This window comes from Spermophilus citellus (assembly GCF_964194105.1).
Source record: "Spermophilus citellus genome assembly, chromosome: 5".
NCBI lineage: Eukaryota > Metazoa > Chordata > Mammalia > Rodentia > Sciuridae > Spermophilus > Spermophilus citellus.
Window position 1 is genome coordinate 98,271,577 of NC_138186.1, and position 14,949 is coordinate 98,286,525.

At 40.5% G+C, this 14,949-nt stretch overlaps 1 protein-coding gene across 1 annotated transcript in view; it reads right to left on the reverse strand.

Moving 5' to 3' along the window:
• The window catches only part of GABRR2 (gamma-aminobutyric acid type A receptor subunit rho2), a 58,886-nt gene that overhangs the window by 4,671 nt on the left and 39,266 nt on the right, over positions 1-14,949 (reverse strand). The window contains exons 4-8 of the mRNA XM_081295275.1: positions 14,560-14,783; positions 13,672-13,754; positions 13,367-13,507; positions 5,022-5,174; positions 3,838-4,034 (exon numbers count right to left, since the gene is read on the reverse strand). Coding sequence (XP_081151401.1) covers positions 3,838-4,034; positions 5,022-5,174; positions 13,367-13,507; positions 13,672-13,754; positions 14,560-14,783 — 798 coding nt within the window. The remainder of the gene's footprint in view (positions 1-3,837; positions 4,035-5,021; positions 5,175-13,366; positions 13,508-13,671; positions 13,755-14,559; positions 14,784-14,949) is intronic.

Sequence of the window (14,949 nt, forward strand, 5' to 3'; positions counted from 1 at the left end):
CTCCAGAGAGCATTTAGTCCAATGATTTTCTATCCTGGCTGCATATCAGAATCACCCAGGCCAAACCCAGGCCCCATTCCAAACTAATTAATTTAAAACTCCTGGTAATTCTATTGTGCTGCCAGAATTGAGAATAACTGATATAGCCCAATTGTAAAAGCAAAAACCCAGACCCAGAGAGGTATACAATTGTCCTGAGCTTCCACAGGTAGTTTCAGAGCCAGGAATTTAAACCCATAGATTCTGATTCCAGTTTTTTTTTTGTTTGTTTGTTTGTTTAGTACTGGGGATTGAACTCAGGGATACTTGACCACTGAGCCACATCCCCAGCCCTATTTTGTATTTTATTTAGTGACAGGGTCTCACTGAGTTGCTTAGCACCTTGCTTTTTGTTGAGGTTGGCTTTGAACTTGAAATCCTCCTGCCTCAGCCTCCTGAGCCGCTGGGATTATAGGCGAGTGCCACTGCACCCAGCAGGATTCCATCTTTTTGTACATGAATCAAAAGATGATTAGAGGGCTGCAGTTGTGGCTCTGGGGTTGTGGGTAGAGTGCTTGCCTAGCACATGTGAGGCACTGGGTTTGATCCTTAGCACCACATGAAAATTAATAAATAAAATATTGTGTCAATCTACAACTAAAAAAAATTTTTTAAAGATGATTAGGTAGAAAAGTGTCCTTACTCCAAATAGTTAACATTTAAGAGTAAAGGGTCATGATGCACCAACAAAAATATGTTTAAATGGGGAAAGAGCGCTCATAAAAATAGCAAATTAATGACGTTAGATCTGGTTGTGGAGTATATAAATGTAGACTATTCTATTCTTTAAATTATTTCTGCAAGTATGAAAATGTTTATAAGGAATTCTAAGTTGGAGGGAGGACATGGTTTCTCTTGTTTTCTCCTCACAGCTGGAGTCAGTAGTGAGCAGGCTCCAGTAGGCATCTGGGCTGGTCCGTGTTGGCCAAAAGCATGAGGCCTACTAGATACAGCCAACTGGCCATGGGCTTATTCTTCTCCATCTTTTGACTTTAATTATATTTCTGATCTGGCTCTCAGCCCTTTACTGCCTCTGTCTTTACCATCTGGTAAAGTGAAATAATGACATTTCACAACCTGCCTCCTACTATTATAGGTCTTGAAATGCTCAGGTGAATGTCATGAAGCTTTCAAATGCAAAAATAGATGAATGATTTCTTGCAAAATTAGATTACTTGAACTATTCTTATGCTTGAAGAGATACCTTCCTGAACAATTAACAGACTCATAGGATCAAAAGGTCAGTAAGCGATCATCTATCCAACTGTGCGCACTTAGGTATAATCACACCGAATCCTTAATAAACTTGTGAGGTATTGTCATGGGGGTCTATTTAGGTACTTTCTTAATAAATGCACAGGCTTTTACTTTGCTCAAACTGAAATTCTTTCTGCTAAAATGAAAACACTTTTCTCCTAGGGTTTGGAGTTAGAATAGGAAATGCCAAAAATTATGAGAAATTCCCGTTTTTCATACCAGCTTGTTTCTCAGAAAGGGCAAGTGGCCCTTAGCCTATTAGGTCTGGATAATCAGCCTGCATATTACAGCCACTGAGGGGAGGCCATCCCTGTGCCTCCCGCATGCTCCAAAACAGCAGTGGCTCCACATTGGAACCAGGGGTGAGCCTATCAGGCCCCAGGCACGAAGGCTTTGACCTTTATGCAGACAAAGTCAGACTCCAGCTTGTTATAAGTGCAGATCCATGATGCCATCCTCAGAGACTCTGAATCAGAAAGTTTTGGGGTTTGGCCCTGGAATCTTTTTATTTATTTGTTGGTTTGTTTGCTTTGCAGTATTGGGGATAGAATCCAGGGCCTCATGCGTGCTAGGCAAGCACTCTACCACTGAGCTACACCCCCAGTCAGGAATTTTTATTTTTAACAGACATGGGAGGTGATTCCAGGGCAGGTCCTTCTTGGCTCAGATTTGGGAACCTGGGCTTCTCTGGGAGTCCGTTTAATGATCATGAAGTGTGCTTTCTCTGTGGCGCAGCAGAAGAGAGATTTACTGTCTTCCCACCACTGCCTGCCCTGCAGCTACTACCTTTCCATCTTTAATTCACACACTGACCCCAGTGGAACAGAAATTGTCATACTTTCCCATCCCCCATCTGTTCTCACACAAACAGACAGATGTAAGGGCCCAATGACCTTTCCCTATTACTCTGTAAACAGAGTCTTATAAAAATCACTGACAAGGATCATGACCTCATAGTATTAATGAACTGCCTGGATGGACGTGTGGTTAATGGTTCATGAACCTGTATTTGTCAGATGAAAGCTTTGCTATTTTTTGAACAGGTAAGTCTAATGGATTATAAATCAAAAGCATTTAAATATAATCCAAAGGCATTTGATAACAATGTGACAATAATTGAAAACTCAAGTATGCAAATACTGATGTAAAAAATTTGAATTAAAAATAAATTCTTAATATATTTGAAGACAATGTGAAAAATTTGATAGGTATTATGTGTGTATTGAAAGGCTATTTTTTAAAATTCTTTTATTAGTTGCTCAAAACATTACAATGATCTTGACATATCATACTTGAAAGGCTATTTTTTAAAAGCAAACATTTCTTTTTTTAAAATTTAAAGCTCCCTTGTGCTAAGGGACAAACAGTCACCCAGATGTGCACAAATGTGTGATTTTTCATGTTCTCTGATCTCTATAGCTTTTAGGTGATTGACATTTTGATTAGTGCAGTGATTAGTAATGACTTGGTAATAAGTCAGCATTTTATTTCTTACTGTGATTAACAAGCATTAGAATATGAATGAAATAGACTTTTCTTTCTGTGCTAAAGGCCCATGAACATTGCTTTGTAAGATTTCCCATTTGCCTTCTACCTCACAGTGTGGTGTGGTATATAGTGCAGTGTAGACCCTGTAGTATTTCCAGTGAGGCTAATGGCTAAAATATTAGCCTTTATGTTTACTGTGCCTAAATTTTCCCAGGGTCAAAACACCTATCAACAAAGCAGCTTTAGGGCTGGGGTTGTGGTTCAGTGGTAGAGCACTTGCCTAGCATGTGTGAGGTACTAGGTTCGATCCTTAGCATCACATATAAATAAATAAGAATAAAGGCCCATCAATAACTAAACAAAATTAAAAAAAAAATAAAGCAGCTTTATGTTCTAGAATTCTCCTTTCCTCTGGTCACAGAACCAGGAAGTATTTTCCCTGACATGTTCAATAACATTGGTGATATTTTGTGTATCTAGGACCCTACAGTTTCAAAATAACTTTTAGATATTGTCTTATGTGACTCTTACAACAGCCCTGGGAGGAAGGTAGAAGTGGGTTCTGTAATCCCCTTTTTACAGATGAGGAAACAGGCCAGGCTCAGATGGCAGAATTGTGCCTAAATCTGTTTTCTTTTTTTTTTTTTTTTAAAGAGAGAGTGAGAGAGAGAGAGAGAGAGAGAGAGAGAGAGAGAGAGAGAGAGAGAGAGAGAGAGAGAGAGAGAGAGAGAGAGAGAATTTTAATATTTATTTTTTAGTTCTCGGCGGACACAACATCTTTGTTGGTATGTGGTGCTGAGGATCGAACCCGGGCCGCACGCATGCGAGGCGAGCGCGCTACCGCTTGAGCCACATCCCCAGCCCCTAAGTTTTCTTTTTCCTAGTTTTTGATCAAAAACTATTCTCTGGGATCCTTTTTTGTAGAAGCTAGAACCTATTCTAACACAGGACCCTCTTCCTTGGGTATAAGCACCTCCTTTTTCTACCAACCACCTTCTCACTCTCATCCAACCAGAAGCAGCAGCTATAAGGAAATGAAGGGGCCACCCTCACCTTCTCCCGCAGCTTCCGTTCCTTCCACTCCTGCACCGTGGTCAGGTAGTTGACCGCTGCATACTCCAGCACCGAGAGGAACACGAACACAAAGCTGACCCAGAGGTAGATGTCCACCGCCTTGATGTAGGACACGCGGGGCATGGAGGCGTTCACGCCCGTGATGATGGTGGACATGGTCAGCACCGTCGTGATGCCTGCAACACCCAGACCGGTCAGCTGGCACAAGGCTCAGAGCTTCAGAGTCACCGTTTTACATTCTCTGACTCTTAGATGGAATGAGAAATTCCCTGGACATGTTTTTACCTTGTGGGGGTGGGATGATCTGCTCCCCAAGCAGCCAGGCACCCCAACCCCTTCCCCAGCACACCTCCACCCAGCCCCTTCTCCAAGTCCCCTCCACTAGCTTGGGAGAGTGGGTTTCTATGACACAGCTGACAAGGTCAGAAGTGATTAGGAAAGGACCTATTCTGCTGTGGAACTGACAACAATGACTGGAGGGCACTTTTAAAGGAACTTTCCCAACCCTGAAAGAATGGGCATACTCTCCCTCATCTGAGTCCATTTATTAAGCCCAACTGTGGAAATGCTTGGAAGCCTACCATGCTAGTTTTTTCTCTATTGTGCTTTGCTGGTTAAACCCTCCCATTCCTCAGGGTCCAACCTGATTTTGTCCACACTGGGATGATGGGTTGTAAACTCTGACTGTGGAATTTAGGGTCTGGGAAGGGGTACAACCAAGGCCCCAGGAATGCAGCTCTTCCTTTTCCCTAAATTATATGATATGATCCCTGCCTCAAAGCCCTATCTAAACAAGACCAGCAAAAGAAACTTTTGTATTTATAGAATAACTTTGGCATTTGCAGAATCATTTTATTCATCTAAATATTGAGCTCCAATACAGCCAGTTGTAGAAGTCTATGCCCCAGACAGGCTATATCCTTCTGAATTGGTGCAACCCAAGTTGATATAGTTCTAGCTCCCTGTGGTTTTCATAATGTTGTAGAGGAAACAGAGGCTTCATCTAAGAGGCAAGTGGAATGGTTGCTTCTTCTGATTCCAAGAGGTAAAAACCTCTGAATTGGTTTTAAAACCTCTGAATATGGTTTTACTTTTCCTTTGCCTAGTGATCTTAAAAAAAAAAAAAAATAGCCACCCGACCACACCGTATCAAATGCTTTTACCTAGTGAAACTCTGGCGGGCACAGCTTTGTGGTCAATCCAGAAGGACACCCAGGACAGCATGACCATCAGGGTGGCAGGGAAATAGGTTTGGAGCAGGAAGAAGAAGATGTGTCGATGCAAAGTGAAGTTAATGTACAGTCGGTTGTACCAGCCTGGGGAATACAGAAGTCAGTGAGATTTTGAGTACTTTCCTTTCCACAATCTAAGCCCTTTCTCCTATGAATAAGATCTTGACAATATTATCTAACTTCATAGCTGTTTGGAGAAAGGTAGAGCAAAACAGATATGTGTTAGTTGTTGGTTTGGTATGTGTTATTTGCAGACCACAACCATATTTGCTGAGTGATTGGCTGCTCAGGAGCATGAGAAGTTGGAGTGGTTCTATACCACCAAGGCAGGAGCCAGGACAGCTGGGTGCTCATCACTGTCCTCTTTATTGAGAGATGAGTCATTCGTTCCACCCCATCACAAGAAGAAATAGGCCACCCGTTCTACAGTCTGACATGAGTTCTATTCCTGACATCCATCCTCCTTATGGAAACCTGTTACCTCATGGGCCACTGCTCAGAAAAAAAATGGCAGCATGCATCTATTTCATTATGGAAATATGAGAATCACTGATTAATGGTTTTAAAAAGTGATTGACATTGTTAGACTTCAAATGACCCACAATCACTGAGACCCAAAGTGGGGCGAAGGACAGTGTGAATGTGAAAGCTGCCTGCACACCTTCATCTGCCTTCTGGTTCAGTCCAGCCTCCTCCAAGAACACCACAACTCACTGGTGTCCCAAAGTGGAGAACACATAACAGCAGAACAAGATGACTTGTGAAGTTCAGAAGAAGGTATTTTTTTGTTTGTGTTCATTATTAAAATCATCTTCTGTTATCACAAATGATACCAGTTTTCCACTGATTTCTTTTCAAAATAAGGTACAAAAGGTGACTTATAGAAAAAAATTAAATCCATGACCACATGCGTAACCTACCAAGTAAGACAAACATGGCAGGAGTGTTATGCAAGTTTGCTGAGGTCTGGGAAACCCAGATTGAATCTGTCTTATTTGGGACATGGGGAGATGAGACTCTCAGAGGCTTCTCCAAGAACTCAACCTTAATTTTGGATGAGCTTGGGTCAATTGAGTTATCTACAGGTCGGGCTCTTCTCACACAGTGTCCCTTTAATTGAGCAGGTGGTCACATGCTGGGGCCTGAGGGGCGATCATAGAAGCCCAGCTCTTGCTTTCTTCCCTCAAGGATTTATAAAGAATTGAGTGGAGGTCCCATGAAGTGGAAATGCTCGCTGACATACTCAAGGTATGCAACCATGCATATCTAAGTGCTAAAATGTCCATCTGAAGTATAAACAGGAAAATCTTTAGGTTTTGAGACACAGAGCCCAAATTGCCCATTGGCTATAATGACTAAGGAAGGCTTATAGAGGAGTTGAGTGCACACGGGATACGTCAGCAAGGAGGAGAGATTCAGAGACAGAGTGAGCAATACGGACTCAGGACTGTGACTTAACTTGGCTGCTCTTAAGGTTGATAGCATTCCTATCCTTGACCTTTCCCAGAGAGATTCTGATTTAGTCCATCTGGCTCAAGTGGAAGTTAGCAGAGTCAGGGTAGGTTGTGGGGGGTGTCCACAGGACCAGGCTGGAGCCACCGGGTGAGTCCTGACAAGTTTGCCACCTGGATATGGGTAGATTCCTGAGTTGTTGAATGGGATAGGTGCTTTTAGGGGAATAAATAAATAGGAAGGGATCTTCAACTCTAGTGAGACAACTAATCATTTTTTCATCTAACAGCTTTTGTTCAATCTTGTTGGCTTTATTTTCCCTACTCAAATTGACATCTTTGAAGCAAATCACATTGATCTTTAGGTTTGCACAGGACCTTTTATAGGACCAATAGATGCTTTTATTTTTATTAGACTATTAATTCTAATTATCCTCCCTTCTAAGAAAATCAGAACAAGCTTTCCAGAAAACACTGGGAAGGATCCAGAAGCTTTGAACAGGTATACTCTGTGTGGCAAGCAGAGCGCTCCTGGGTGGCATCACCGCTCCCATGGCAAGGAACACAAGACCTTGCTTGTATGGTACATGGTGAATAATGGGAGTGAAGATGCATTTTAATCTTTACTCTAGAAAGACTTGAATGGGGAACAAAACAGACAAGCATGCTATTCCAGTAAAGAGAATATCTAAGAGGAGTACACATGGGAATTAAGGAGATTACATGGCCACTTACCAGCTGTGCAACTTCAACCAGTAGCTTAATCCCTGAGTCTCAGTTTTTTCATCTGCAAACTGGAAGTGATAATATCTACACCACAAATTTGTTGGGTAGAAATAAGTTAATTAACATGAAGGGCTTAAAACAGTGGCATATAATAGGAGTTATATAAGAAACTCTCAATAATGGCTTTGTTGATTTGAACTTGGTGAGAACAATGAGAAAAGAAAATTGTGTGGCACACATCATCAGAGTGAAAGTGGAGAGATGGAAGAGGATGAGTGCCATGGCCATAATCAAGCAGACCTGAGTTGCCCTGACACCAAAACAATCTTTTGCTATGTTTGATGCTATGAACCCAAGGGTGTTGTGGAGGCAGATGCTGGCCAGCAGGAGCAGGAAGTCATGCTAAAACCTCCTGAAGAAGGGATTAGATTTCTCAGTGCTGGGACAAAAGGGAAATGATGTGAAAAAGCTGCTGGTGTCCCAAAGCCATTAGGGAACTATTATAGGTTGAATTGTGTTCCCCCCCCCAAAATGTTGAAATTTCTAGATACATATGACCATCCAAATTGAACCAAGAGATATAGAAAACCTAAACAGACAATAACAAGCAATAAGACAGAAGCAGTCATTAAAATCCAGGACCAGATGGATTCTCAGATGAATTATGTCAGACTTTTAAAGACAAATTAATGTTAATGATCCTTAAGTTATTCCATGAAATAGAAAGGGATAGAACACCTCCAGATACATTCATAAAGTCAATATCACCTTCATAACCAAACCAGATAAGGACATATCAAGGAAACAAAACTACAGACCAATATCCCTGATGAATTTAAGTGCAAAAATCCCTAATAAAATATTAGCAATCTGCATTCAAAAATACATTGTACATTACAATCAATTTGATTTCATTCCAGGAATGCAAGATTGGTTCAATAAATGCAATTCATCACAAAAATAGAATTAAGGACAGAAACTACATGTTTATCTCAATAGATACAGAAAAAGTCTTGGACAAAATTTAACACCCATTCATGTTACATACAAACACTGAAGAGACTAGGGATAGAAGGATCTTATCTCATCATCATAAATACTATGACAAGCCCAAAGCCAACACCATACTGAATGAATGGGGAAAAGTTTAAAGAATTTCCTCCCAAATCAGGAACAAGATTCTCAGTTCACTCTTACTACTGCTGTTTTGAGGTATGTGGGTGAGAGGCATGGGGATTGTACCCAGGGCATTTAACCACTGATTCACATCCTCAGACCTGTTTGTTTTCTACTTTGAGACAGGGTCTCTCTGAGTTGCTTAGGGCCTCCCTAAGTTGCTAAGGCTGGTTTTGAATTTGCAATCCTCGGCCTCCCAAGCCATTGGGATTACAGGTGTGTACCACTGTGCTGGGCTCACCATGGCTATTTTTTTATATAGTTCTTGAAGTTCTATATAGAGCAATCAGGCAAGAGAAAGAAATAAAAGGATATGAATAGGAAAAGAAGAAGTCAAATTATCACTGTTTGCAGATGATATGATCCTGTACTTAGAAGACTCAAAAAACTTCACTAAAAGTCTTTTTGTCTTGATAAATAAATTCAGAAAAGTAGTAGGGCATAAGACCAACATATAAAAATCAATAGCTTTCCACTACACCAATAACTAACCTAATGAAAAAAAGTTAGGCAAACAATTCCTTTCACAATAGTCTCAAAACAAAAGAAAACAAAACCTGGAAATCAATCTAACCAAGGAGGTAAGAGAGCTCTACAATGAAAATTATAGAACACCGAAGAAAGAAATTGAAGAAGATATTAAAAGATGAGGAAACATCCTATATTCGTGGATAGGCAGTATTACTATTATTAAAATGGCCATATTACCAAAAGCAACCTACAGATTCAAATTCACTCTCCATTAAAGTTCCAATGACATTCTTCATAGAACTGGAAAAAGTAATCCTAAAATTCATATGGAAGAATGAAATACCCAGAATAGCCAAAGAAATCCTGAGTAATAAGAACAAGGCTGGAGGCATCACAATACTTGTCCTCAAATTGTATTACAGTAGTAATAAAAAGAACATGATACAAAGCCCAATGGAATAGGACAGAGTAGAAGACAGAGAGATAAACCCACGCAGATATGATCATCTCATCTTTGACAAAGGTGCCAAAAACTTAAGGTGGAAAAAAGAAAGACTTTCTAACAAATGGTGCTGGGAAAACTGGATAACTACTTAGAGAAGAAGTAAACTATTTATCACCCTGCACAAAACTCAACTCAAAGTGGATGAAAGACCTAGGAGGTAAATCAGAAACTGTGCAACTGAGAAAAGAAAACATAGGGTCAACACTCCAATACAGGTGCAGGCATTGACTTCTTTAATAAGACTTATAAAGTGCAAGAAATAAAACCAAGAATAAATAAGTGGGATGGCAGCAAATTTTAAAAGCTTCTGCATAGCAAAAGAAACAATAACATGAAAAGAGCCTACAAAATAGAAGAGATCTTTGCTGGTTACTCTATGACAGAGGATTAATATCCAGAATATACAAAGAACTTAAAATTTAACACACACACCCACTCAAACTAATCAATAAATGGACAAATGAATTAAACAGACATTTCTCAAAACAGAAATGCAAATGGCCATTAAATACATGAAAAAAAATGTGCAATATCATTAATAGTCAGGGAAATGAAAGTCAAAACTACATGAGATGTCATCTCAAAACAGTTAGAATCACAGTCATCAAGAATATAAATAATAATAAATGCCAGCAAGAATATGGGGAGAAAGAAACAATTAATGGTGGGACTGTAAATTAGTACTACTGTGAAGATCATTGTGGAGATTCCTCAAGGGACTAGAATGGGACCACCATATGATCCGGCTACTTTACTCCTTATTATTTATCCAAAGACCTGAAATCAGCATACGACCATGATACGTGCGTACCAATGTTTATAGCAGCACAATTCACAATAGCCAGGTTATGGAACCAGCATAAGTGTCTGTTGACAGATACATGGGTAAAGAAAATATGGTATATCTACACATTGTAGTTCTACTCAGCTAGACAGAAGAATGAAATTCTGTCATTTATAGGTAAATGGATGAACTGGAGAACATCATGCTAAGTGCTCAGAAAGTCAAGGTTTGAGGGAGCCTGAGTGGTGTGAAGAGAAAGAGGCGAGAACGACCTCTGGATCAACCAAAGCTGCACTCTGCTGCATCCCTGTGTCCAGTACCTGTGTCCTGCGACCATCACCATCATGCCCAATATCACTATGCTGAAGGGTATGCCAAAGGAGATAAAGCCAAGTGAAGGACAAACCACAGAGAAGATCCACAAGGTTGTCTGCTAAACCTGCTCCTCCAAAGCCAGAGCCCAAGCCTAAAAAGGCTCCTGCAAAGAAGGGAGAGAAGGTATCCAAAGGGAAAGGGGAAAACCTGATGATGACAAAAATGGGAATAACCCTGCAGAAAATGGAGATACCCAAACACACCAGGCACCGAAAGTTAACGGTGCCATTGCTGCCAAAGGAAGTGTATGCATTTTTGATAACTGGGTCCTTCTGGTGACTGTACAGTTTGAAATACTATTTTTATCAAGTTTTATAAAAATGCAGAATTTTGTTTTACTTTATTTTTTAAAAAGCTATGTTGTTAGCACACAGAACACCTCATTGTTGTTTGGGAGGGAGGGAGCATATGTCACTAGTAGAATGTCTCCAAAGCTGGATTCCTGTGGGGAACACCTTTCCCTGCCATTTTGAGAGACTTTCTCTTGGCTCCCAAGAGAAGGGGCTTCCTGATATTGGCACACATAGCCACCTTGGCACAAATGCCTTGCAGTATGGAAAAACTGAAATTCATCTTTATGTCCTCCTCTCCCTCTCCACCAACAGCATAGACTTAATGTCCCTAAACTCAGACAAGTTGGGACCTGACTCCCAACAATTGGTTTTACCAATGTGTCAGGCAATCTGGACTTTCCAGTGACATCATTGAGATAGTGTTCCTCAGAAAAGCAGTAGTTCCTTTTTTAGATTGTGGACCTTAAGACTGATAATTCTGTCATTTTCTGAAAGTCAGGGTTAACTCATGAAAAGTTGTTAAACAACATGCTAAACGTGAAATGTCAACACTCACTCTAAACTTTCCCTATTCAGAGCATCAAATGAAGACTTAATAGGGCTTTATAGTAGCTTTCTAATTTTGGTGTCCATCCAAGAAGGGAATTTGAAAGTTGTTGTATACTGTTAATGATTGTCTGCCTGAAATACTATAGCTGTTTATGAAAATTATCTTTAATAAAGCTGGATACAGTTTGGATTAGAAAAAAAAAAGAAAGTCAAGGATTGAATGTTTTCCCTCACATGTAGAAGTTACAGAGAAGCATAGAATTTTACAAAGGTGTGATCTCATGAAAATAGAATGAAGATTAGTAGAGGAAGGATAGTGGATCAAGGGGGATGGAGGAAGGAAGGGAAAAGGGGAAGAACTAGGGAATAAAATCAATCACCTTATGTTATATGCTTGCATGAATATACAACAACAAATCCCACTTTAATGTGTAATTATAATGCATTAATGAAAAAAATATACACATATACTTGGAAATAAATAAAAAGAAGACCAGAAGAGAAAATGAAGGGACAGGCAGAAGGGGCAAGGAGAGGAAAAGGAGAAGTACTGAGGAGTGAATTGAAGCAAATTATGTTATGTGCATATGAATGTCACAATGAGCTCCACTGATACATATAATTATAATGCACTAATAAAAACATTAAGAAGGGACCTCAGGAAAATAGAAAGGAGACCAGTTGAGCTGAGGAAAGTGTTTGGGGGAGTAAGGAGGGGAGGGAAAGGGGAAATACTGAGGAATGAAATTGATGTAATTATGCTATGAGCCAGTACAAATATGTCACAATGAATCTCATTATTATGTGTAATCATAATGCACCAATAAAAATATAAGATCATAAAAATTCTTAAAAGTACATTATTACTCTGTCTCTTCACCAGACTCACATGATATGGCAATAAACTTACAATATTAACCTGCAAAAGAAATTTTTTTTAAATTATATGTATATATATGGAATTTCTAATTCCCAGTACCTGTGAAGGTGACCTCCTGCCCTCATTTTGATATAGGGTCTTTGCAGATAGAATTGAGGTAAAATGAGATTATAATGAGATTATAATAAATGAGATTATATTATAATGGATTAAGTTAGGCCCTAATCCAATAGCTGGTATCCTTACAGAAGAGGGAAATTTGGGCCTACACACACAGAGGACACCTGGTGAGTATACAGAGATAAGGGGGCGCCACGTGATGGCGGAGGTAGAGAATGAAGTGTGGCTACAAACCATTCCCTGATTTGTCAAGAACTGCTGGCAACCACCAGAACCTGGGCATAGGCAGAAAGGATTTTTTCCTAGACAAGAGCAGCAACAGATAAATTCCTATTGTTTCAAGCATCCAATTATGGTGCTTCATTACAACGGTCCAAATAAAGTATCCCAAGAGTTAAATGTGAGATCAGAGAAGAGCTGACAAGTAGTTCTCTTAAACTTTCAAACATAGCCCAGGATCCAAGAAGAAATTAAACATTAAAAAATGTTTCATTGGAGCTGGGGCTGTAGCTTAGTGGTAGAGTGTTTGTCTAGCATGCATGAGGCCTGGGGTTCAATTGCCAGTACTGCAAAAAAGAAAAAAGAATCAATGGTCTTGATATGGATAATAAGTATATGTGCTTGGAAAGCTATCTGCCCATCTTACTAAGTAGGATCACAAATCAGGTTATAGAATAGCATGTAGAATAGGACCCAGCCCTTGTTAAATTACACAGGTAAAACTGGAAGTCTTGAAGGATAAGTTGTGTTGCTACTGCTGATAGAGTCTAAGAATATAGCAATTTTGTTTTATTCTCTGCCTCCTGATTTTAAACACAGTTTATATTTTAGAACTATGGATTCTCTCAAAAATCAAAATTTATTTTCACTGAGGAGAGAAAAGACTAAAAAATTCTAATGAGTTTTCTTTCACATTTGAATCAGGCTGTGACAAAAAGGTAGCTACCGGTGCTGCTGTAGAAGGCCAGTCTGGAAGTTGTGTGAAATTTCTGAATCAGAAACTGAGACAAGGAGATTTTCTCATCTGTTTTCAGGGATTCATCCCCATTCTTCCAATACAGCATCAGATCTTCATCTGTATATGCATCTTTGGGGAGAAGAAAATAAATTAAATCGGATGCCTTTGTTTCTGGGTGGTGTGCACCAATAGAGTAGTCCTGCACCTGCCTGGGCAAACAGTTCTTATCACTGGCAGGCAGTGCACAGATTGGGTAGGGAATAAGGTGTGGAATAGAAAACATTGATACTTACAGCTCTCCAGCTCCAAAGAGCAGGTCTGGGAGTCCAGGGGAAAGTGGCTGAAGTCCATGTTGCACATGGCAGTGACAGTAATCCTGCACAACCCAGATATGACAGTTGACTTGTGCAGCAAGCTATTGGCTTATGCACCCGCCCAAAGTAAGGAAGACACAGAACATGACCAAGAGCAGCTGCCTCCTTGTGTTTATTTCAGAAGTTTGGTTACATAGATGTCTAACTTAAAAAACCTTAACTTCTAGAGTTTGGTCTTCTCTGACAGAGAAGTGCTCTGCTGGATCCCCTTTATTGGGCTGCTGCACCCCTTCTCTAGCCAAGAGGAGGGGTGTTGACTACTAGTGGCCCACACCTGCACCCTTCTCTGGGCACTGCCCTCAACCAGCAGGGATGCCTACCCCAGAGGAGCCTGGGAGATTAGCATGCCCCCTCCTTCACTCAAGACCAGGAAGTATCTAGTTTTATTATTTAATTCTGGTGAACTATAAAATCAGGCAAGTAAGATATGGAAAAAGATGGGTTAGTTAATCCAGAAGCCAATCTATAATGGCACTCAACAAACAATAGTCTTTGCTATTATTAGTATTTTATTATTTATTACCAATCAATTAGAATAGTACACTCTCAAGGATGGAATGTACGTAGGTCATTGTCTCCAACAACTCAATTAGACCAGAGTAGTTTTCTAAGCCATGCTTAAGACCCCCAGTGATATGGAGGTCTCCACCTACTGGGTGGCCTTTTCATCTTTGGACAATTCTGCCTGGCATCAGAAGGCTCATGCCATCCCACAGATCACAGCGACAAACTCTTCCAGGCCAAAGGAACTGATCATACATAGTGGAATGGCACTGGACAAGAAACCATGGCCCCATGGACACTTGCCTCATGCTGTACAACACATGACCATCTGGGAACACCCTCAGCATGATGTTGTCAGTGGTGGTGTCGTGAATGAATGACCTTTTGGAGTGAACAAAGAACACATCTGGGACCCAGATCTTCTTCACCAGCCGTCCATCAAAGGTCATGCTCTTGTTGCTGGTGCTGGGGAAGGCCAGCCTCTCATCCTTCCAGTAATGCCGCAGGTACAGGGTCATGGTGAAGTCCTATGGGAGCCAGGGGCAAGACCAGACTGAAATGGTTCAGAGAGCTTCCTTCCTTAGAATTCTGTTGTTCTCCACTGTATCAGCTTCCAGAGTCGGGGGGACAGTTCCACAGCCCTGGGCACCATAGCCAATGTGATGGTGCTGCTGCAGATGAGAAGGGCTCATT